This window comes from Cyrtonyx montezumae, unplaced genomic scaffold, assembly GCF_038088225.1.
Source record: "Cyrtonyx montezumae isolate F1298 unplaced genomic scaffold, pur_monq_1.0 scaffold_2, whole genome shotgun sequence".
NCBI classification, from domain to species: domain Eukaryota; kingdom Metazoa; phylum Chordata; class Aves; order Galliformes; family Odontophoridae; genus Cyrtonyx; species Cyrtonyx montezumae.
Window position 1 is genome coordinate 10,753,782 of NW_027071936.1, and position 24,774 is coordinate 10,778,555.

General features: G+C 40.4%; 1 protein-coding gene across 4 annotated transcripts in view; it reads right to left on the minus strand.

The window, feature by feature from the left end:
- The window catches only part of ZNF827 (zinc finger protein 827), a 94,221-nt gene that overhangs the window by 34,102 nt on the left and 35,345 nt on the right, over positions 1-24,774 (minus strand). For all 4 annotated transcript variants that reach the window (XR_010622202.1, XR_010622203.1, XM_065736368.1 and 1 more), the window contains exons 4-5: positions 19,004-19,484; positions 8,722-8,955 (exon numbers count right to left, since the gene is read on the minus strand). Coding sequence is in view for 2 of the 4 variants with exons in the window: in XM_065736368.1 (XP_065592440.1) it covers positions 8,722-8,955; positions 19,004-19,484 (715 nt within the window). In the remaining 2 variants the exon portion in view is untranslated. The remainder of the gene's footprint in view (positions 1-8,721; positions 8,956-19,003; positions 19,485-24,774) is intronic.

Genomic DNA, 24,774 nt, shown 5'->3' on the forward strand with positions numbered 1-24,774 from the left:
GCTGCCTCTTCTGTCTGGATGTTGACAGATAACTTGGGAAACAGGCAGCCTACGAAGAAAGGCAGACTCGAGGAAATAAATAAATGTGTGAACAGTCATGTAGGAGAATGGCTGTCCAGGTGAGAAAAGGTTCTGACAAAGATCTATGATTATAGATTCCAAAAGATGTCTGAGGGATTTATTCTTTTTGCCTAAACCTGTATATGTACTTCTGCTACTAACCAAGTCACTCAAAACCTCAAGACAAATCTGAGTCTGCTTACTTTAGGGCACGTGCCCTAGAACAGTCCATGTAGCCTCCAGAGGCAGAGCCAAGGTAAAGCTTGACTTTAAACTGCTCAAAAGCAAAAGAACCAACCCCATAAACAGTATTTTCTATCCAATCTGGGTCTGAGAGAAAAGTGAAGAAAACACCAAACAGTAAGTTCACTTGAAAAACTTATCTGTTGCTACCCCCTCTGCCTTGCCTTCTCTAAAGCAACTATCAGTGTGTCAGCATCACAGATTTTACTCCAGGTACAAACGTTTCAAACACCATCCTTTGTTGTCAGTTACTCAACACCATGGTAACACTCAAGGGCATCAGAACACGGCTCAGTCATTCCTGCTAGCACGCTCAGCACAGCCAGTTGGTTGGTGCCATCTCCCAGCCTCTAGCCAAGATGAACAGGATCCTTTCACTGTGCAGGCCTACACATCTCACATGAATTTAAATGGACACGTTCTACCTCTTCATCCCCCTGGGTTCATCTTTCTCCTCTGCTGTCCTTAAGTGGAGGAAAAAGTGGCTTTGCTTCTTGCAGATCTTAAAATATAAATAAATAAATAAATAAAAAGCAAAGCCAGGAGATAAAAGCTGCTTGGATATGCTCCAGGAGTGATTTACATGAAGTGCTTTCAGACTTTTCTTATAACATTTCTTGACCTTTCAAAACAAACAAACAAACAAACAAAACAACAAAAAAACCCATACAAACGTTTAGAAAAAATCTTGACCGTTTACCATGATCTGCCAGATACAGACATTTTGACAGTGAATTCTCAACTGAAGAAGAGTTGAAAATACTATTATGTAATGCCTTTTTTCCCTGTTAAACTTTTTTTTTTTTAAGCTTCAATTAGTCTCTTAATATAAAGCTACAGAACGCTGCATCTGTGGTGAGAAATGAAAGAATACTATGCTGTGCACTCAAAGTACACAGAGAATGGCAAAGGAACGCATCAGGTAACACTGTCAATAAAAGCTCAGGTAACTCCACCAACAAATGAGCTCTTTAGCTGCCCTACGTGCTGAGCTCTGCACCCAGCTGCCAAATTTAGTTGCAGAGTCAAGCTGACCTTTGTTGCTCTTTCTGCTTTTAAAATATTCTTTCTATTTCTGTTCCTGCCCCACACAGCTGAATTCCCTGTCCTGGAAATGCTTTTCAGACAGACAAACTGATACAACCCAACTAAGGCAATAGTTGAGCAATACCAATGACCTTCTCTCCCCTGCAATCAGCCAGCAAGCCAGAAGCCCTAACTAAATTTACATACTAAATTTCCTTCGACCTTTACCTCTGCAGCTGCACCCTTCTGACCTGGCAGAACTTACCTGATGAATGTGAATCCTGTCACAGTCCAATTCCCAGAAACAAAGAGAGAAGACATGGAGAGTCTCTACGGTAATTTTACCATGCTAACTCTTTAGTTACAGAAGTTCTGTAACACGAGCAAGAGCTGCATCACAAGTCACAGGTAGACAACTGAGCTGTGCTAGATAGATAGATCCTGGGTGGAATTAACATTATAGCCATACACATCTCACTGTACAGGTAGCCAGACTGTGACTCCTTAACAATTATTTTGCCTTCTATTCATTTGTGGAGTAAGGAGACAACCCTCATCTCCTCTCAGAGGTATCTCATGTGGTCATAGTGCAGCTGATGATTTTCAAGTCAAAGATGGGTACACTGAAAAGTCTCTCCATTCAAATAATTAAAGCCACGCTAGCTTTGGCTATTTTCCCCACTGCTGCATCTCTTCTCGACCACATGGACTATGTTAAATAAACTGCACTGTACTGCAATTCAATATTAGTATACAGGAGTAATCTTCTTCACCCAGATTTTTATAAAAGTAGAAACATCCGAATCCCAGGAAAAACAAACAAACAAACAAACAAAATCCCAACAACAAAAAAACCCAAACCAACAGTGGAGACTACCAACTCACACAACTTTAAAGTGTCTGGACTGTGATCTGGTCTGCTATTGATTTAAACACGGTCTGCTATTCATTTCAGATTAAACTGGAAGCAACAGTACAGCATACAGCAGAGAACATTGCTTCCCTGGCAGCAGAGGAACTGAATGACCTAATACACCTTCCTTTTTTTTGTTTGTTTTTTGTTTTTTTTTTTTTGTTTTATACAGAAGGAGCTGAACAAAATTAGAGAAAATTATTGCATTTGTGGATGTAGTATTATGAAGCTACGGAGATACTCTTTACAGTATACCTTTATAATCAATTGATTTACAAAATCCTCAATGAACTACTTGCACCCAGTGAGACAGAAAGGTACCCCCACACAGTGCCTCTCTACAGCTTCAGACAGATTGCCAAGTTCTAGGATGAGCTAAAACTTCATTCGAACTACTTCATTCAAAGCTGGGACAACCACAATCCAACACCTGTATCAGAAAATGGAAAGGAGACAAACAGAAGAAATATGTTTCCAGAGCAAATCAGCACAGTTAAATGATTTCACTGCTACAGCACCACCTTAAAATAGATAAAATTCTATTTCATGAATTCTCAGCTCACAGGAAAACAATGCAAAAAACGTCAAGTGAAACCAGTGAGAATAAAACCACTGGAATTTCTTGCTGATGGTTTCAGGACATGTGCAAGAAGTTGCCAATGTCAAGACAAATGCACCTTTTTTTTTGCATAAAAGAGGAAGATAAAACAGAAGCATAGCAAGCACGTAGACTTACACCATTCACTGCAAATAGAGGGACTGTGAAAAGATTTCTCTTTTTCCTGGATCTGCAATCCTAGATATCTCAAAACCAAATACACATTGTAACACAGTGGTAAGTAAAGCCACAACAGGCACTATTTAACGCTTCTCAATTCTAGACTTCCACAGCACTTCAGAAGACACGTCAAAACAGTAATTACTTTACAAAACAAGAAACACAAACAGCAAACTTTAAGATATGCACCTGCTCAAGTTACGAGCACTGATGTTCATTTGCACACCTGCATTTGCTGCGTAGATGTACACCAATACACACAATGACATCCAGTAGTAACACGCCGTAGCTCAAAAAACACTTGAAAAAGCAAGCTTTCCAAATCCTAAGCAATTTGCTTAGACTCCACGTGCTTCACAGTTGAAGAAACAGGGCTAGAACTCAGGAGAGACAAGAGCAGACATCAAATATTCCTAAATCTTCACTGCAAAGCAGAAGTTGGCAGGGTGTACCAGCCACCCCGCTCAATCAATACACAAAGTGACAAACTATATGCCATGAGGAGATTTCCCTACACAACACCCCTGCATCCCTGGGAACATGACAACCAGGGGTGACCTGCAGCACATTTCAGTAAGTACTCTGATATGGACAAGAGGGATTAGGACTGTGGGATAAGATGCTGTGTGCATCTCCACTGTAGTATACCTACAATCCAGTGAGTCCCTGGCACTACATCTGGCCTAGAAAGATCACATTTCACAAGATGCAAAAGGCAATCGTTAAGTTTATTTGTACACAAATACTGTTTTCTACCTCAAAACGCAGACAAATAATTGTTAGTCGTCACTTCCCCCAAGTGCTATTACTGACAAAAGTACTTTGGCTTCTGTCTAGAGGCTGGTCAGCCTAACCTACCTGCAACTACTGCCTACCACCTGCAACTACTGATAAAAGTTGAACTCTACAGTTTTTCCAAGTCCCTTTCAAGTACCAGCAGGCTGTTATTAGATCTGCCTTGAGTCTCCCCTCACCAGACTAAACAGGCTCAGCTCTGTCAGTACCTCCTCCCAGGTCATGAACCCTAAAACCTTAATTACCTTAGCGGCCTTCCTCTAGACCCTCTGAATTCTCAGCAGAGAGCTCCAAACTAGTACAGCATTCCACATGCTGACCACAACCAGCCCTAAATACAGAGGATATGCTAAACATGCTCTTCAAATGCAGCACAGTATGTTTCGCCTCATGTGAGATAAAAGCCAAAAATCAAGCTAACAGAACTAATAAAAAACACAAAATCAACCCGTTTTTGCTGATACTATAGTAGCCCAATGACTTTCTGTTCCTGAAATCAAGTGAAATGTTGCTAAATCATGCTTCTTCTGATCGTTTAATTTAAAACCTCATCTTACCACCCAAAACTTAAGATACTTGTATGTGCTGAAACGTCCATCAGCCTCACAAATCAACTTCATGATCAACTTAGAAAAGAAAGCCTTTCCCATATGTCTCATGAATTGGACTTGTGTACTAGTTTTTGCAATCAAGCGGACAAGGGTAACTAGCAGGTCAACTTGTACTGACTTCAAAAGCTCTCAGTACGAAGAATCAGGCATCTTGTTATGCTAATTGTTCTGATTTGCTAGAAATAAACATGCCCTAAAACAGCTTAAATAAAAACCTTAGAGGCAGGGAACAGTTGGTGAGCCCTGGAGGTTGTGCTACAGACACAACAAGTAACATCTGATGTTCCCTAGGGTGCTGTGCTTGATGCTTCATTTTGCTACTATTTTTTCAAGCTGCTGTTATTATAAAAGACAATGTCAATGGGCCCTGAATCAATGTAAGATGATCCCCCCATTAAAAAAAAAAACAAAAAACAGCAAAAAGCAGGATATTTTTTGAAGTGGAACTAAGAAATCCCACGTTATAGAATTTCACAGCTAGAGGCTCAGTCTCACAGCAATGTAAAACAAAAGGGAAAGATAAAATTAAAGCACTAGACAAATCTGAAATTACCAATATGCATCCGCTGCTCCTTCTGTTCCAACATTAGGAATACGGTGCTTACCTGAACGACACTACCTGCAGAACACATCCGACCCCTCAGATGTTCGCAGAATCACAGTGTCACGGAATGGTTAGGGTTGTAATGGACCTTAAAGACCACCTGGGTCAGACACTTAACCACTTACATCTCTGGGCTTCTACATAAGTACCCACTGCTGCCTAAAGCCTTTAACGAGCCACTTGGAGACCAAGCAACAAAAACCTTCCCACAGTTTTCACTCATACCTCTACTATCAAGGCATTCAGAGCACGGATCAAAGTGCTCAGCAGCTCTTCTATGATCTATGGACACACTTGGAAAAGTCCTGACAACAGTTGTCTCCAAAGACAGCAGCCCAGCATACAAGTACTTCCCAGAACAGACCACCAAGTTAAGAAAAACAAAATACATAGGACAACTAGTTTCTGTGCCACCTAATGCACACACAAGAAAAATATAATAGTGTATGCAACATATACCTCAGTCTCTAACATCGACTGTTGAGTCACACAAGCACAGGGTAGCACTCTTGAACTTGAACAAATGGTTCTGTTGTTTAGCTCCTCTTCAAATCTGCACTGTTAGGACTGGACTGGCTTTGGTACAAGCCAGTTTTGAGTCTTCTCAGACAGTCCTTCACTATTCTGCATCCAAGAACCCAATGGGTATTTCTGCAATGGGAACAGCACTGGAGTGCTCTGGCCTTCAACATACGCTAGAATTGTACAACCCGTTTGTCTTTATTTTCTGCCACTTTACTTAATAGAAGTTCTATCAATGTGGTTTCAATTAAACCTAAGATATAGTGGCTAACAAAATTAATTATGAGGCATCAAAGAGAAAACTAGCGTGACCAATCAAAAGAAAAACCCACAACAAGCAGCTGTACTGAAGGAGTGTTGAACTGTTGTACAATTAGCTAATAATAAATAGAGCTGAACAAAGATGGTTTTGGAATTAACTGCATGCAAGCTATTATTTCACAACCTCGTGAAGAAATAAACACACATTAATTTCAACTACTGATAACCCAAAAATTATGACACATTGTGCTATAAAACTGGGGCATTATGAGAAACACTGTGCAACCTGAGTTACTGAAGCACAGAAAAACCCAAAGGAACTGAACAGCACACAGAGGTGACAGGTTTGGTACTGATAATGAGCATATCTGCAGTATATGGGGAACTGATCCACTGAAAAAAGGGCAAACGGACCTATGTTACTACAGAAATGCAAAATGACTCCACCTCACAAAGAAGGTACAGCTGAAATGAAGGCAGATGGGATACAGACAACACTTCTAGGAAGGACAGACTTACCAAGCTGGTTCAAGACATCAGAGTAGAATATTATTTATAAAATATCTGGAATACAATTTATATAGCTCCAGCTACACGCTGCTTTTTGGACAAGAAGGGGAAGGAATATATGCTCCTGAGACACGATACATACTCCAGACGTATTAGCAGCACAACTCCCGCAACAGAAAATGAGCTTTTAAACCACAACATCAGCGTGTAAATGCAAACATATATTTCAAATTTCAATCTCCTCTGGAACCTACCTTCCATCTTTCAAGACTGGGAGCATAGAACTGATCAGAGTTCACTTAGTTAAACAATGTGAGAATTAAACTAGCGCTGCCATAAAAGAGAATGGGTAAGAATGCAGAAAGCTGTTTTATGAGCATCTGAAATACATTACTTCCATTTCTTACAAGTGATTTTGTGCGATGTTTATTAAGAATGTAAAACCATGCAGGAATGATACCAGGCTGAGATGAGAGTGATTTGCTCCACTTCTCTACCTTCTCAAATGGATCGGAGTACTATTCTGTCTTATCTCAGTGAAGACAGTAATGAACTGCACACCTTGACACATTTGTATAAAACGGTTGTTATTTTACGTTCTTCTGTAAATGTAGGTTGAAGATCTGTACTTCAGTTGGAACTGCTATCCCACAAGGACCGTTTCTTTCAAATGGGTATTCTATGCTAACATACCAGATCAGTTGTTTTCTTTTAACTGGATGGATGGAAATGATATGCCCGTCACTAAAAATGATATGTCAGTCACTGAAAGATCGTAGGAGAAATATTATACTAGTCCATTTCTTAACAGAACCTTTAAATACTGGGAGTCCCCAGTAGAATTACTGAAGACCTGATCAAGAGCTCATATACGCCAGATTTCACTTACATGAACAGACATTAAGTCATTAATGCTCTAATACAATTAAGTCTGTATTAAAACTAAACACAGCCTGCTGTTAATGAATTTAACATTCAGAGTCAAAAACCACAGTGGGTCTTCAGGCATGTGAAAAATCATTAAGTTGTGAAGTTCCTTCTTCGTGGAAGTACTCCTTTATGGAAATACAGTTATTAATTTAAATGGACCAGGAAAAATAAAGTAATCTGTTAGCATTCATTCGTCCAGAATGTTCTGTTATGAGAACACCGTACTTGAACCAAATACCAATAGCAACAACACACTTCATCCATGACAAAATGTTTAGCATTTGGGAGCTTGAAAAATTGGGAAACATCTGCTCTGATCAATATTTACATCCGGGATGCTCTTTTAGCTCCATCAACACCAAGGCCTGCAAACCAGTAACTCAAATTGTTCATGCCTGCAGGGATGAGCAGGAGTCAATTAATTAATTAATTATATTTAATTTATTAATTAAATTAAAAAATTAATTATAATTAATCAATTAATTATATGTTACAACTCATGAGAGAAATCCCAGTTAAACTAAAGTCTTTGAGGTATAACTTTGAGCTCAAAGCCAAATAATTTGGGTAGATTTGTTATAGACTTCAGAAGTTGCTGAAGTTATAATAAAAAAGAAAAAAAAAAGTAATCCTCAGTTCTGGATAAGACTGAAGCGCTGATCCAGTTGAGGTGGGGAAGTGTGACTCCTAACCGCCGAGACCAGCATTTATTGCCTGGTACTAAAAACTTAAGTGTATTAGAAGTCCGAATCCTCTTCATCATTCACTTAAAAACTTGTTCCCAGGGGTACAGATTCAAACCTGCTACTTTCCTTGAAGTTAAACGCAAATTCCAGCAGTCAGATAAAGCATAATCAGCAGAACATACATTGCTATTTGACTTCCTTCAGCTGTAACAGTACTTATGTGTATATACATGCATACTGTCCCACTGTCTGACAGAACACTGTAGGACTAAGGCAGTGTAGGCAAGAGCAAGTGCTCTCAGTTCACTTCTTTTATTTTATTTTTTTCTCCCAAATTTGAGTAAAAGATACTGTCAGGAAAAAATGAAAGGCTTTAAAAGCCTCACATTTTTAAAGCTGTATCAGATACAGTTCAGTTAGTTCAGTACAGACACACATTTTTATGCTGTTAATGAAATGACACAAATGTGAATAGATTGGTACCAACATGTTTTGGTACATTTTAAAAATGACAGCATCTAAAAGCGTTAAGGTATAGCTCCTTCTGACTTATCCCATACTCACTGATTTGAACACCAGTGAAATCTGTGCAGAATACAGGTAATTAGGTACCGTGGTGACAGCACAAACTGAGCTGTCTTACGTGTATGAACTTGTACAGACAGACATTCCATTTGCTCCTTCAGTTGCCTCTAATGCTCACCACTTCTGCACAGAAAGGCAGTCAGCATGCTTGAAAAAAAAATATTTAGAAGTTGAATAGTATTAAACTAACCACCTACCTGAGAGCTTCATGAGGAGCTCAGATGCTGCCTTGACTGATATGTCCTGCCTCATCATATTTGCCTGTGCTTCCTGTGGCTTGAGTTTCTCCTTCGGCGCACTGGGAGCTGAAGCTTCAGATTCCTGGCTGAACACATAGCTGGGCTGAGACAAGGTTGAACTTGCGGTTTCTTCATCCTTAGGTTCATCTTTCACTTTAAAGTTTGGAGTCAAGGGCTCTTTTTGATTTGCAGCTGTCAGAAGAAGGAAACAAGCTAGAGTTAACAAGGTGTGTAACACATAATCATAGAACAACTAGTAGCAAGAAGAAACCACAACCTAAAACAGCCTAGAGTGGGTACTGGAAGCAAAAATGTTACACAGTACTCAAAGATGCTTCAAGAGGTAAACACTTGCATCTTCTGTACCAAGTGACAGTTTTGAAACACAAAAACATTCCAGTTCTCTTTCTTATGCCCCTTCTTCAACTAAAAGCATCCCACGAGGGCATCAGCTTGTATGCCTTCCGTAAGCAGGATGCAAGTTCAAATACCATCTCACTCCAGGGCAAATCTGGCAAAGCCCATGGGTACTACATATTAAGATCTTAATAGTGTGAAAGATACTAGTGATGAAGGTAGAAAGATCACAAAACTCAGAGGGGTATAAAGAGAAAAAGAACCACAAAATCCTAGGTGCTAAAAGTTGGTATCCCAGTTAAGAATGGAGGGATATTTGTTAGACAACTCTGCATTGGCAGATCCATTAAAAAAAAAGAAAAAAAGAAAGTTTAAAATTATCTTTTCAAATACTCCCTGTAAGCAGCTCCTCAGAAAAGAATACAGAAACCTTGGGGGCGATTAAAATCAACACACCCAACTGCTGTTCCTGAACAGTCCTTCAGATGCCACTATGCAGTGAGGGATCCTTTGCACAACATTTGGTCAAAGGGATAAAACTAAGAGCACCTCTTAGACAATACCTACAAAACCACACAAAACAAATTCCTCTGTTGACTGTACGACCAACAGGAGGCTAAACAAGCTGCACTATTTTCACTAGTTTTTATTTTAATTCTTTATTTCTGATCATGAAGAGACACTTCCTCTCCTGCCAGTTGTTCGAGGCTTTTTCTCGTACAAAATTTCACTGTCATTTCCCAGAAGCACATGGCAGGGGACTCCTTCAGCTCAGTACTTTCATCTCCACAAATACTAAAGAGAGAGCACCACCCTCTTTTTGTTCTCTAAGCTCTCACCATCCACCTCACTACCTCTTCTCCTCATTCCACGTGACATTCCACTGTCTACCTCCACGACTCTTACAGCCAAGTCCTCACAAAGCGCAGCGATGAAGGCCTTAAAGTAACCCCCACCACCAGAAAGAAAGAGTAGCACAAGAAACAAAGTGGGCACTCGTGGAGGAAATGAGCATTATTCAACACTCTTAACACTGAGCCAAAGCTCAAGGGGCAGGCTGAACCCAAGCACGTGTCAAGTGGTACCTCCATGTCCTTCATCCCAGGGCTACTCTCAATCTCTAATAGGACGAAGACAAATTCTGACGGCTCAGAGAACCAGTAAGTCAAGGTAGATAATCACAGAGCTTAAACAGTTTTGTGACAGTGCCATACCTAAACTAATTTTGGAAAGGTGTCAAGTTTCCTTCCTTTCCCACCTCCTGTGCTCCTTCTCTCCCTAACCTGTATCCCTCTCCTCTGATAGCACACAGTGTCATGAGCCATTGCTCCCTAACATCTCTGAACCACTATGCAGGATGTCAGTGCCAAAGCCACGCTGACAACAGATGTACCAGCACAGGAGACAGTGTCTAAATGAGTTCTCTATGACAGCTGTATATACAGTTTGTCCCTGTACGTCTACCAGACCTCACCTATGAGAAATGTAAAACAGCCAATCCAGAGAAAGCTTAGATGATTAATATTTGGTAGAGTTATCTGAGGGAAAAAAAAGAAGCCCGAGACTAATGCTTCTAGGCATTATGTAGCTACACAGTTACATACATATAACTATGTAGCTGGTTCTGCCTGTGCTACTTCGCTTTGGACTGAAGACAGAACTGATAAGCTAAGAAAGAGATTGATTTCTATTTGTTTTGTTAACTGACAGCACATTCCTTTAACGGATCATACTTTCAAAACACTCCAACATCTCAATTGTAGATTAATTACAAAGAAGAAAAAAAAAGAAAAAACAACCTCCACAAAAACCAGAAGCTTTTTAAACCTCACTTTTCCTTGCCAGGAAAATAAAACCAAATAAAACCGGACAACTATTACATCAGTTTCAAAACTATTGCATCAAATCATGAGATACACTGAAGTACAATCCCATGTAAATGAAACTACAATAGATAAATAAAAAGGAGGCTGTCCAGGCTATCAGAATCATACATCAAAAGTAGAGACAAAACCAAAAGCCACACCACAAAAAAGCACACGAACCGCCCTCGCTTTTACCCTACGTGGGATCCAACAGTTGCACACAGAGTTTCTACAAAATGGGTAACAGCAACAACGATGCAAGCACTGCTTATATTAGGGAAGAGAGTAAACAGATGTAAGAAAAAATCATTGCAAATAAGGGAAATAAATTGATTGAGACCAATTTACAAAACAAACAGACATCAAAAAAGAGCAGCCCTCTGAATGAAAGATCTTGTAAAAAATTGGAACTAGACAGGGATTAAAGAGACGGTGCTGAATTCTATTAAAGCATCTTTGAACTAGAAAATTGTTACTACCCAGAAGGAATAACATCATCTATCTACATACAAAAATTGATACACGTACATATACTTAATTTGTAGGTAACTTGCACTCATCCTGAACTGCAATGAGATCAGACTGAAGGATGCACTGCCTGCAGACTGAAGAAGTAATGTGATGTAGAAATGCAGTGGGAGGGGGGAAGAACACAGAGAACGCCACCAGCAGGCCGCAGTCTCTCCAGCAGGGCAGGTAACTTCCCACTCACTCCATTTCATTCCATACCCAGAAGAAAAATAACACAGCAAAGAAGATTCCAAGTCGGGGATTTTTATCTGCCTGGAAATTGGGATCACGCGATCCATTTGGTGAAGCAGAATATTCAAGTTTCATAAGTTCATAAGTTCATAAGGTTGGAAAGGACCTATAAGATCATCTAGTCCAACCATCCTCCTATCACTATCTCTACCCAACTACTAAATTAAGTCCTTTAGCACCTCATCTAAACGCTTTTAACACCTTTCTCAAATTGCCGAGTGCCACAAGAGGAGCCAACAACACAATGCTAGAACAAAAGAGGAGGCTGTGACAGTGCGAGTCAAAAGCTCTGCTGAAAATCTCTGATGCCACATTACACCACTGCGCCATCACAGTGACTCCCTCACATCAAGAGGAGGGACAGCAGGATGCTCATGACTGAAGAAAAAGGGGGAAAGTGAGGACACCTTCCAAAACACACTCTAAATTAAACTTCTCTTGATTATAGTCAGACCTGCCATAAAGAGAATCACAGCACAGCTATCTGAGGAAGAAAGAACAGAATTTTATCCCTGTCCTACTGCAGCCAGAGCATCTGAATGACACAATGAGCCAAGGGCCTTCCCAAAGTATTCAAAAGACACATTTCCTTGATGCAGGGCAATAATCCTCCTGAAAGCAGCTGTGGTCAATGAGGGTTATGACTTGAGTCCTCCTCTATTTTCACTCTAATCACTGATGTGTGCTGTTAGGTGCAGGCATTCTGCATGGAGATTATAGCTTCTGCTTGAGGATGCTCCAGAACTGACTGAGAGGTGCAAGTGCTGCCCAAGAAGTTACTGGTGAGCAAATGGCTTTGAAAAAAAAAAAATATATATATATATATATATATATATATATATATATGTAAATGGAATGTGCTGGAGACTCTCCGGACTAAAATCCAATGGGCTGATAAATTATGTTCAATATACTACACACAGAGGCCATCTACGCAACCAGCCCTAAAAGAGTAATGCTGTTCTTCTAACAGGCCAATCTAGTCGGTCTCTCATTTCTTTTTAGTGCTTTCTGCCCAAACTGCTGATCTGTCCAAGAGAGTACCTCACTGTACATACCCGCCATGGCAATGCTAACTCCATTACATGCCATTTGCAAGGCCCTCTGATTTCAAGCAAATAAACTAACACACCGGGCTCCAAGAGGGAGAATGGAAAGCTACTTATGGCTCAAGGATGTTCAGCGTTGCTTCTTTATCAAAGCAGTGGACTGGCAGAATAGGTGATCACGAGAAGTATGACAGTATTACAGCTTGCCACCTCAGGGCTCCTGGAGACCACTTAAAACATCAGGTCTTTCAAATTATCTTGCTTAAGTATACTGGAATTGTGGAAGCAGAGGTTCAGAAAAGGTCAGCTAGTTATCCTGATCTTCTCTACAGCTGCTTTGCATGTAAGGAACTACGGTCAAACAAAATGAGAAAGAGTACTGGGGAATGACATGTCCTGCTGGTGTCACCTCAGAATACTACAATGCTCAGGTCCACGTGGAATGGAGGAACTGGGCAAATTATCATAGTACCCATAGGACCACACCCCCAAGCTCCAAGATGCATGGCATACAGTCGAAGTAAAGCAAGACTGTTTTATCTAAGACCACGCTCTCCTTTCTGGGTAAAACCCAAATAACAGCAGAATATGCAAACTCCTGGGGGAGCAGAAGAAAAGAAAAGGAACAGAATGGAGAGAGGAAGGCAAATCTGTTGCTGATAGGAAATAATTGTTTGCACTATGGAAATTCCCTTCTCTACAAAAGGACAGAAACAGAAAAAAAGAGAAATGCCATGAAAATGTTTTTTACAGAAAATTAAAAGAAAAACCAAACAAACGAAACAAATAATCAGAGATGACTGAACTAATGTCCTCGATTCCCATCTTAGATACCTCTCACAGGAAGGCTTGTGAGCTAAGTCTTCAGCCCAGAGTAATGGTGTGATCAGGAAAGCAAGAACACATCAGTTTAACAGTCCCTGACTATAGCATTAAAATAAAATTGTAAGCACGGTCTGGTCATATTCAAATCCTCTTTTAAACTGGACTAGGCTGAGTACACAAAAATATAAAAGCTATTTCTTATATTTTGAACAACTGAATTATAGTCCACAACACCTTACCTTGCTGAACTCTAAGTAATTTGCTATATATGAAGTAAGGTGCCTCTGATTTTAAGGCATCCAAGATTTTCATGGTATTAAGACTAGCAGCTGTGGAAAAGCAATGATGGAGATGTCTAAGTGGCCAAGATTAGTACAAGCTTTTATTTGCCCAGATTTTAATTAGTTTACTACTGTCCTTTTTCACCTTTATGTTAAATTAAAGGTCTATACAGAAATGTATGCAAATGCTAAATAAGAGAGAGCTACTTGAAGAAGATCTTGATGACATCAGGGTATTTGTTCCAACACTACGGAATTTGCAGCATTCTTAAAGAAAGGATATGGCCAAACAATAGCCAGTCCTGCCTGCTTACATAATCTAATTGAAATTTTACATTCTGGCATAAGCTGTGAATCCTAAATATAGGCAGCACGGCCTTCTCTTTGGAACCTGCTGCACAAATACATCAATTACGACAAGAGTCTTCAAGCCAGCAATGCTCAGGCAATGACAAGCGTTGCAACATTTCAAGTTACTTGTGTTACCTTTAAGGAATGCAGCACTTTTCACAAGGTAAACGTAATGGATGAACTGATGGCTTCGTTCATCTACTAACATTTGGCACAGAGCTGATGATTTACAATTCTGTTGCGCCATTACCAGAATCAGCGAGGAAAACATGTATGCAGAAGCTAAGCTTTTTGGACAGTCACCAAGATCCCACGGTGGCATTACTGTCCGAAATAAAGCTTTGACTCGTCACGCAACAGTGACATCAGACGCGACTTAACCTGGGAGAAACCACAGCTCCACACTGCTTAGCACAGACAGTCCCAAATACAACGTGCCTCTTATGTCTCCTTCCGCCTTTGTACATTCAAGTTTTTCCTTGCAAGTAACTTAGGGAACATAAAAAGAATGGTAGAAGCAGAGCACGAGTGATGACACACAACGTCAGAAGATGAAGAGATGTGCTTTCCACAGTAACGCACTTGCTGAGCACAGAGAAGTTGGGGAGAGAGGCTGGGGATGAAGTATGCCTTACAATTACTGTTTCCACACAGAATTCCTTTGAGATCAATAGTGCAAGAATCACATTCATTTTGATGGGTTCCATTTATTTCCGAATGTTATGAAAAGAAACTGCTGCACATAACACAGGCCCAGTAATAGCTTCACTAGAGTTCAGTGGGCATGGTAATTTGGATCACTGTGAAAGCTATTTTTTATTTAAAAAGAAAACAAGCCTCAGAAGTGGGTGGAAGGGCATGAGAATTTGCAGAGATGTGCTGTATAAAGTCTATCACTGAAACTTTTAAAACAGGAAGAAGCAAATACTCTGCAAATTAAGACATGAAAGTGGCTACAAAGAACTTGTGGACCGGGGGAACAAAACGTTCTGGCAAAGCACTGAAAGCAGCAAAGGGCAACCCAAAGCATACAATAATCCCACTGAACTAAGAGGTGGGGGGAATTTCAAACGTAACGATATGCCCTCACTTAAATTTCTTCTACTATAAGGTTTTATGTTAAGAGGAATCAGCTGATTATCTTTACAAGCAATAACCCTTTCGAAGTTGAATAAAATTTCAGAGAATCCTTTTAAATTGCTCATGAATGTAAAAGCATCTCCCACCTTAAAGTGGGACCTAGAGAATGCCGTCTGGTAAAGATTTATGTTTGTTCGTATTTTTGGACTTGCAATTCGTGATTTTTGCTATGCCTGATTTCAGATGACATGCATCCTAAAACTTCTGGGACAAGTAAAGGCAGGAACTAAAAAACAGAATACAGCAGAAAGACCTCAAACCACTTATTCCAGTACTCCCCTATCTCCCTGATTCTAAAGATCCCCTAAGCCTTTCTAAATGAAAATTCAGAAGCCATCTTGAGCACTATCGTCACAGTTTTTTTATGGCCATCTCAAAATTAGATCCAACTTTGAACATCTGTAATTTCTTTTCCTCCCTTTGCTTCTCTGCAGCTCGCCACTTGTTCAGCTTGTATTTCTTGTAACTGTTTCTCACGTTTACCACTGCCTAAACCTGACCAGTCACATCTGACTAGAAGTTATGTAACCATCTCTTTAAAAACTTCCAGTAGTGGAGATGCTGCAGTCTCTCTCATCAGCTGGCGGTTTAACCACCTCAAGCTTTGAAAGGTTTTCCTTAATGCCAACTTAAAATCTACAGTAATATCAATCTGATAGGTTTTTTGTCTCAGTCATCATTAACCACCAACAGATAACTCCTTTCCCCCCCTTCAACGCTTTTTAACACAACAAAGGCTCTGCAATGATTCTCCTTAGCTTTCTTGACAGGTTTCATAACCTCACTCCCTTCCATCTGTCCTCTTTGGACATGTTTTCCAAACTGCCAGTCAATTCTGCTGCTCTCCTCCGAAGCTCTTCTAACCGTCCATGCTCTTTAGCAAGACTGAAAAGAGCAGCCCTTCTTTGGGGCCATTTTACTCCTTTTACATCCCAGTCAAATGACCAACATTTGAGCAACAGTGTGATGTTACTAGCTCGAGTTTCTTTCCTACAAGACTGTAAACTAGTCAGCAGTTTACAGCATCAATTCTGTACCATCTTCCACCTCAGACAAACCAGTTAGAATTCTGCTCTGAGATAACACTGGGAAAGACAACTCCTGGCTCTAAAGGGAGGCAAGCATGCATCCAAGGCAGACATTTGGAAAAGAAGGGGCTGAAATTGCCCAGAAATGAAAACCAACCCCACGGTCTCCCATGAATGCTCAACCTAACCAAGAAGGAGAAGGGCAATAAACATTGGCAACAAAAAAATAAATGTTCATTTAAACCATCAATATTCAATAAAAATAAATGCCAAATTCTAAAAGCCTGGATATCTCTCTACTGCTTCCTTCTTAGCCACAAGGCCTGTCAGAGAAGAAAATTAGATTGTTTTGACATAATACGGTCTCGACAAATCTGTGTTGGCTGTTACAATTGCCATATACAATTTGCAATGTCAAAAGATTTATATCATTGAAAAGGTAAGGCCGATAACTGAAGTTCTGATGGGCCTAAGAAGAGAGTGTCATAATAAAGAAATCACTCAAAGGAACTTGGTTCAGCACGGCAAGCGGTTAAAAGAATGCAGCTATTACTTAGCCAACTTGGTAAAAGAGAATTACTTTTCCTTCACTCTAAATTTATGCACTCTAGATGGAGGAAAGCACGAGCTAAATGTATAAAACAATATAAATCTCAGGAGAAAAGAAATTCCTTTCCTTTTAACACTACTCTCCTTGCGTAGCAAACTTGGTGACTGGCGGCACATTTTCAACCAAATATGCACACATACAAAATTACAGATACATCTCACTCCCCCAGTGACTTTATAACATGTTGCTAGGTAACAGTGCATACAAGTCAGGTTTCAAGACCTTTACTAAGTCACCATAAAATAGCGGCATGGGTCTTTTGCATGAATAATGTACATTTATATCCTTTTTCTGATGCCAATAGATCAGACACTGAAAACATGAATGTCTGCCAAACTGTAAACAATTTCCCATCAACTGCTACATGAAAACCAGCACATCAAAATGTTATATGTTTTTTCAACATTCAAGCTTTCCCCTCCTCTCCTGCTTTCTGCTCTCACCCCTGCTACGTGCAGCCTTCATGGGCACTGCTATCCACAGTTCAGCACAGGTGATGTGGACTCAGTCGGTGTAAAAACAATACAAATTTAACAGGCATCAGGACAACATACAGGACAACTGTCAAACACCAGAAATGGATTTCATAGTGTCCAAATCTGAAACTCAACTAAAAAAAAAATCACAGACTCATCCCTGCTCATTTTTTGTTTGTCATAATAATATACCAACACATTTTTTTTTTTTAAAATGTGGCTTCTTCCAACCCACACGAGAAACTGTTTGTGCTAACCCATTTTACTTCCTGTCTGTCCTCAGTCTTTTCTTTTTCCTTTTTGTGGCTGGCTCCACGAAGCCTCAAAGCTTCATTTCTGCTGTTTCTCCTCTCTATCCTATTCTCCACAGCATTATTATCCCAGAGATCTGGACAGATGAGGACAGTAACCCTTTCTTTCTATCGTAACAAAATGCTGCCGTTTCACCTTGACAGGGAATGAGGACAGAGCTAATATCCTAGTTCATCTGACAAATTCTTTTACTAGAACACAACTTACATTAAATTTAAATGAAAAAGGTGACCACTTATTCTCTACTGAAAAGGGTATCTTCTATCTCCAAAGTCTAGAACTTGCAACATGGACTGACATCTCCCTGTGAAACAGAAGTTTCCTCAGTGACATTCTTCCTTATTCTTTCTCTTTAAAAATTAAAGGACAATTAAAAAAAAAAATAACACAAAAACACATTTAGCATGCAGAACAACTCCAACAGCATGCCCACAATTGTGAGTTCAGTCAAATCAATACGAAAGCACAGGAGTTATGACACACTTTCCCTAAACGCATTTTCCTCTTCAGACTCTCACATATGAATATCATTCTCACAGCAATAATCTGACAGTGGGGAAAAAAAAACAAACAAAAAAAACCCCACGTTTTGCATTTGATATGGATTTCAATTAGAACAATAATAAAAAATAAATTAAAACTGCTCATGAATCTGCACGACTACTATTTTTTTGTGTTAATAAGCAAGAAATGCAGTAACAGTCATACTTGGCAAGCAGTGACTAGTTAAATACCCTATGCTACTCTGAGCGAAAGGTCACCATTCATTTACTGTTCCTATTTAACAGATGGGTAAAGACAGAGAAGAAGTTAAGAGCTGAAATTTCTAACATGCTGGGCACCTGCGACCCTCGGTGATTTTAAAACCAGAATTGCAGGTAGTGAGCATACCTGAAAAACACACCCAAGGAGATTTGCTGAATTAATTGATAGTGAACACAAAAGCCTGGAAAACAACAACTTGTTCCCATTTCCAGGTTTCAATAAACAACACAATCCCTTTTTCTCTTCTCCCACTTCTTCCCCTCTTCCCTCCATCATGCACCTCTCTTTTTATAAGAGACAAGAAATTACAAGTTAAGAAGTTGCAAGGCTTTGCTCCCTGAAATTCAAAGACTTAGCAAACCCAAGGCAAAGGGTTTCTTAGCCCACAGAAGGAGCAGCTGCTGCTGCTGCTCAATTACCTGACAGCTTCATAAGAAAATCTGATGCCATCTTGACAGAGATGTCTTGGCTGAATAGTGCTGATGCCGTACTGGCCACAAAGTCAGAGTCTTTCAGCTTTGTGTTGTTGGGGGCTCTGTCAACAGTGCTAAGAGCAAAAGGTGCAGCTGAGATGTCATTGTCATCTTTGGGCTCTTCTTTCACTAGTAAAGGTGGAATACCTCCACTAGCCTGCCCAGCCACATCAGATGTTTTAGGTACAGATGCTGATCCCAAAAGGTCAGGTCCAACTCCTTCCCTCTGTGGTCCCGGGCAGGAGTCACTATTTAGCTGTGGTGACCCCTTCACCTCAGTTTCTGGTATTTCCTCCTTCACTTTGGATTCTGTCCTGAGGAAATGCTGATGGCAACGCATATGGAGTTTCAGGCTGAAGTGGCGGGAGGAGGTAAAAGGGCATAGCTGGCATTGAAAGGTCTCACCCCTGTCTTGGTGCTGATGAACCTGGTTCAAGAGGTGAAAGATAAAAGCATGTGTTAAGCAGAGTAGATTACTAGCATTATAGAAATCTCAGCTCCATACTCCTCACTGTTTTAAAACAAGAGAATTTAGCTAATGAGTGAACTCTTCACTCTGAGCACTCGGAAAGAGGTCAGGCACTAAGAACAGTAGGATTCTTCCACATGTAGGAAACATCTGCTTTTGTATCATGGAAATGATGTAAGTCTGCTTCGGGTGAGACAGATCCCGATGACCTGTCACTATGCAAAAAACTTCCAAAATATAACTAGAAACTTCCTTGATTAAAATCAAATCTAAACAAAGAAACTCCAGAAGAACCTACTTATTACGTGTTCTGCTAAGTGTGATCATTCTGGCTAACTTAGAAATAAAAACTGTTCAGAGCGACCCAGCATCACTCTGCATAGCAACATCCACCATCAACTTATGTACCATTAGGTTAAAAAAGAACCCAATGCCTGGAAATACCAAGGCATTGCTGAAACAATTGAAATTAATTCTAACTGAAAACAAACCGCTCTGTTAGGAGGAAATACAAACAGGAGGGATGCTGTTTGTCACCTAACTTTATCAATCCGTTAAACCAGTTAATCCCACTGTCCTCGTATTTTGACTCAGGCTCTACTTCAAAGATTCTGTGTCCTCCAGCATGATTACAGAATGCCCAGAATCCTCAGGTCTGATCTTGATACCTCATAAAGAGTGCTCCACCCATTCATCTGCAATGGTTTATGTATGATCTATGAGGCCTGCTCCAAAAGTAATGCCACCTACTAATTACACTGCCCCATAACATCAGAGGCAGATAGTGGTGGTGTGGCAGTAGACGCTGAATCTTCCTGACAGTACATTTTGCTGCTGTGCGACAGAGGGCAGCAGAGGGGCAGTCTGACAAAATGGCATCTGTCACAGAAGTGCATATGATGCCAAGGTGTGTCACTGAACTCCTCCATGCAGAAAAAAATGGCACCCGTTGACATTCAGTAATGCTTGCTGAATGTTTACAGACACCAAACAGCGGATGTGAGCACAACGAAGTCGTGAGCGGCACAGTGGGTCACCTCTGCTGGTGCAGATTTATACGAGCATGGCATGCAGGCTCCTGTCTGCTGCTGGTGAAAATGCGTAGCTAACGGCGGTGACTATGTTAAAAATAGTCTTTTGTAGCTGAGAATTTGCTGTATCAAGTAGTCTTATTGTACTCTAGCTGTTGTAGTTTCCATGAAATAAACAGCAGGCATTACTTTTGGAGCATCCTTAGTATTTAAAAAGATACACTCATTAATATGAACTATGCATAAACAATTGTACAACACATGATCTGCTGAACGCAAAATACTTCACCTGAAATACAGAGGGGTTCTACGAACCCTTAGCAAATCACACCTCATCCCCTACCCTGCTGGGTGGCACTCTATTCTGAACTCTCTGGCCTTCACTCAGAGGCAGACATCCCAGAGAATCAAAGCTTGCTGCTGACGTCTGGGAGTCTGAAAGCCCTGAGAGCTCCAGCTCCAACCAAAACTCAGCTTTCCATGAGGGAGCCTGGAAGGCCCAGCTCCAGTTATAAGGCTTTCAGTGCTTTTTGGTTTCCCACAGCACTGAGACCAACATCCGGAGAGTCCTGGTGCAGGCTGTGGGGGTAGCTGCAGCATCTTCCAAATACAACTTCATCAACATTTTGACTGGAAGAAGTTTCCCACAGTTAAAGATTTAGCCAGATTCGTTCTTTATATAGAAATAGGAATTCAGTCACAAGATGACATCTATCATTCCCAGCTCTACACACAGTGGACTTGAATGCAGATCTCCAAAAATGTGAAGCTGGGAGACCTCCTTCTTTTACTCTTCTTGGCATTCAGTGAAAACATAATTCACTAGTGCAATTTGCATTCAGTGGCTCCTCAAGGGCTCTGGAGATGAGGTGTTAAACAAACAGCTGGAGACCATTTCTTTTGGTCTGCCACTTTACAGAATGACACTCTCGGTACTGTATAAGCATGACATTTACAGACAAAGTAATTCTGGAATCTTAAAATCGCACCTGACAACAAAAAAAAAATACAACTGTCTTAGGTTAGCATTAGCTTTTAAAGCAATAATCTTGCAGAAGAACAGCAGCACAATAATTTCTAAACATTAATAGGTTGCAATGGAAATGCCACCCAGACTGACTGTCCATACTACTGGAAACTGGATGGTCTATAAGCACAGCACTATTCGAGCAACTTCCTTCATGAAGAGCACCAGGATAATGGTAGCAAGCACTCTCACCATGGCAACTTTCTCCCTTACACCCACTGAGATCTTGCATGCCAGAGTTTGTCACCAGGATGCCCACCAATCAACATTTCCCTGCCTACATATTTAACCACTTGTTCTGGAGGCCCTGCATCAGAACCATCAATAAGATGCCTTCACCAGGCTGTGGCTGCTGCAGTTGGTGAAGAAGTCTGTGTGGGAGCCACCTTCGCTTCCCAGGCTCATGGCATGACACCCCACAATATCTTTAGGGAATCAATAAGAATGGGGAGACTGATCCATCTGAATTGGGATTTCTCTCCTGTCTAAAGACAACAGCAGAGTCACCAATAAATTTCTCCTGTAATGAAGTATTTTATAGCTTGTAGCCAAGGAATGTCAGAATTCAAAAGCAAAGATTTTGGAGCTGTTGGGAGTGGGTCCAGAGGCGGGCTCTCCTGTGCCCTGAGAAGAGTCAAGGCACCAACTACTTGATGCAACAAGCAAAAAACCCTGTAGAGCTACACAGAAAGACGATCACGAGAGAGATCCAGGTCACACAGTCCAACAGGCTGTCTTCTCCCTCCAGTAAACGGCTCTTATATTGTGCTAGTGATACCCGAGCCACCAGATGTTCTCTTTAGACTCAGCCAGGCTACTGGTGATAGTGGTAGGGCTACTGCAATGGGAGATGGTTAACCCCTGACACAGACAACCACTGCATCCTGAGCCAAATCCTGTCCCACAGCAAGACAGCATGAACCACAGGCAAAAGGAGATGAGGGCAGCTGAAAAGTTTTCTCCGAGTCCCAGTGTCAAAACCATTGATAGACTTCTGCCTTCTGAGTTTGCTTCATTTAACTGTGGAGATTCTCCTTGACTGTGCAAAGCATATCTTTATTTTAACCTGGAAGTCTTCCTAGTCTCAAACAATATTTTGTGTTTCTACAGTTCTATTGTCTGTGCTTCAACAGGCTTACACAGTTCCTACAAACTTTAGACACCATTTGGGAATTTGGGTACAAGCTGGTCAAAGAAAAATGTTTCTTTCTTTTATTTCTCTTGTTGCCTCACATTTTAAGAGTAATAAAACCGAGTCTCTTCTCTATCACATGCACTATTTTGATCACACCCTCTTTTTAGAGCTGCTAGTCCCATTCTTTTCAGTTTCTTTCTTCAAAGGGAAAAGAAAGTTCTTGCCATCCCAGTAATCACTTTAATTTCCATCTTTTAAAATCCCTTCTATTACTAATATATCTTTTTGATACACAATATGCAGCAGAAGCGAGTATCAAAAGTGACAGCACACTATATTTTACAATAGCATTGTAATATTTTCAGCGTTATTTCTGTTCTATTCCATGCATATTTGAATATCTAACACACTTTTTAATCGCTGCAGCATATGCCAAGAAAAAGTTTTCATTGAACTGTCTGCAACGATACCCAGATATTTTCTCTGAGTAGCTGCAGTTTGCTACATTAAAGACAGTCAGGTGCATGATTAGTTTAAGACTACTGTTTCCAAGGCACATTACCTTGCATTTGTCAACAATAACTTCATTTGCCCTTGCATTTGTCTGCCAGCTACTTCTTTTTATTCCCTTTCAAGTTTTGCCTTTTCTAATCTTGATTCATGTACATAAGGTTGTATCATTTACAATTCTCTTACCCACAGCCACCATTTTGTGCACATTATGTTTGTTAAAATACACACAATTCCACCCTTAGTAACGGAACACCCATCTGTTAGCCTTTTGTCACGCTTAACATTGCTAGTTTCTTCCTACCCTTTGTTTTACCATCTCTTGGTAAATTCCTAATTTGCCACAATACATCCTATTGCTTAATTTATTTGTCAGCTTCTCAATGAGAAGCTTTGCCAAAGGCTTTTGTAAAGGCCAAATACATTTCAGCTGATTCTCAAGTCCATGATTTTCTTGACATGCTCAGAACATCTTAGTGGAAGAACACAAGATTCTCTTCTACAGAAGCCACACGTCCCTATCATATCACATCATTTGTATCGCCGTATATTTTCTGATACATTTTTTGTCGACAAACTAATAATTCTGCTATCATAAGCAGTTCATTAAATCAACTTTTCATCCCTAAAAGCAACATCCTGACCAACTTACCAGCCACTTAAAGTGATGCAATCCCACCCAACACAGAAAAACAGGTAGCAGGAATGATGGAAACAACAAGCTACTCCTGCAATTTTATAGCACACATCAGGTAGATCTTCGCTTGTCCCCTTCCTTAAGCTTGGGAACAGATTCTCCCTTCTACTTATGAAGCACAGGAAGGGAAGGTTGGAAAATGAATAGGAAGACATTCATCCTTCTTTTGTGGGACTCAAGAGCTTTTACTGCTTTTTTGTTTATTTATTTATTATTTATTTTCACACTAGGAATGAGGGGAGACATTTTTCTAAGAACAGTAATCCCCAAGCAAAATGAGGATGTTGACTGAATGAGCGTGAATGTTTGCTACTGGCTACTCACTCTGACCTACTTTCGAGGACCTGGTTATCAGTTTCTTCTTTATCTGTTACAGGCTTTCTTTTTCTCACTTACTTCGTTTGATGCAAACTAACATTTTTACATGGGATATCTGCTTAAGCAACCACTATAGCCAGCAACAACTACAACCTGGCCATTTGCCCATACTTGTCTCCTGTATGGGAACTGCTGAGTCACAGCCTGGACTGCCAATTGAGCACCTGGAGAAAAGACCCAGTCAGCCCTGGGAGCACAGGTGAAGGCAATTCACTGTGCAATCAGAAGGGGGGGAGCCAGGCTCACTCTTCTTAGATCTCATTTAAGGGCTGACTGCCACTGAGGAAGGATCTCTTGTTGGGGATCTCTCCTGTTGGTGTTCTTTTCTGCATATCTAGATATTTGGAGACATGAATATTCCTTATTCTTCCTTTCTAACACCTTCCCATTGCCCTGGTCCTGCTGCCATTACATCTTCCCCACCTATTTTTAGCATTTGATGGTTCTTTTCAAACCTTATAGCAAATTGT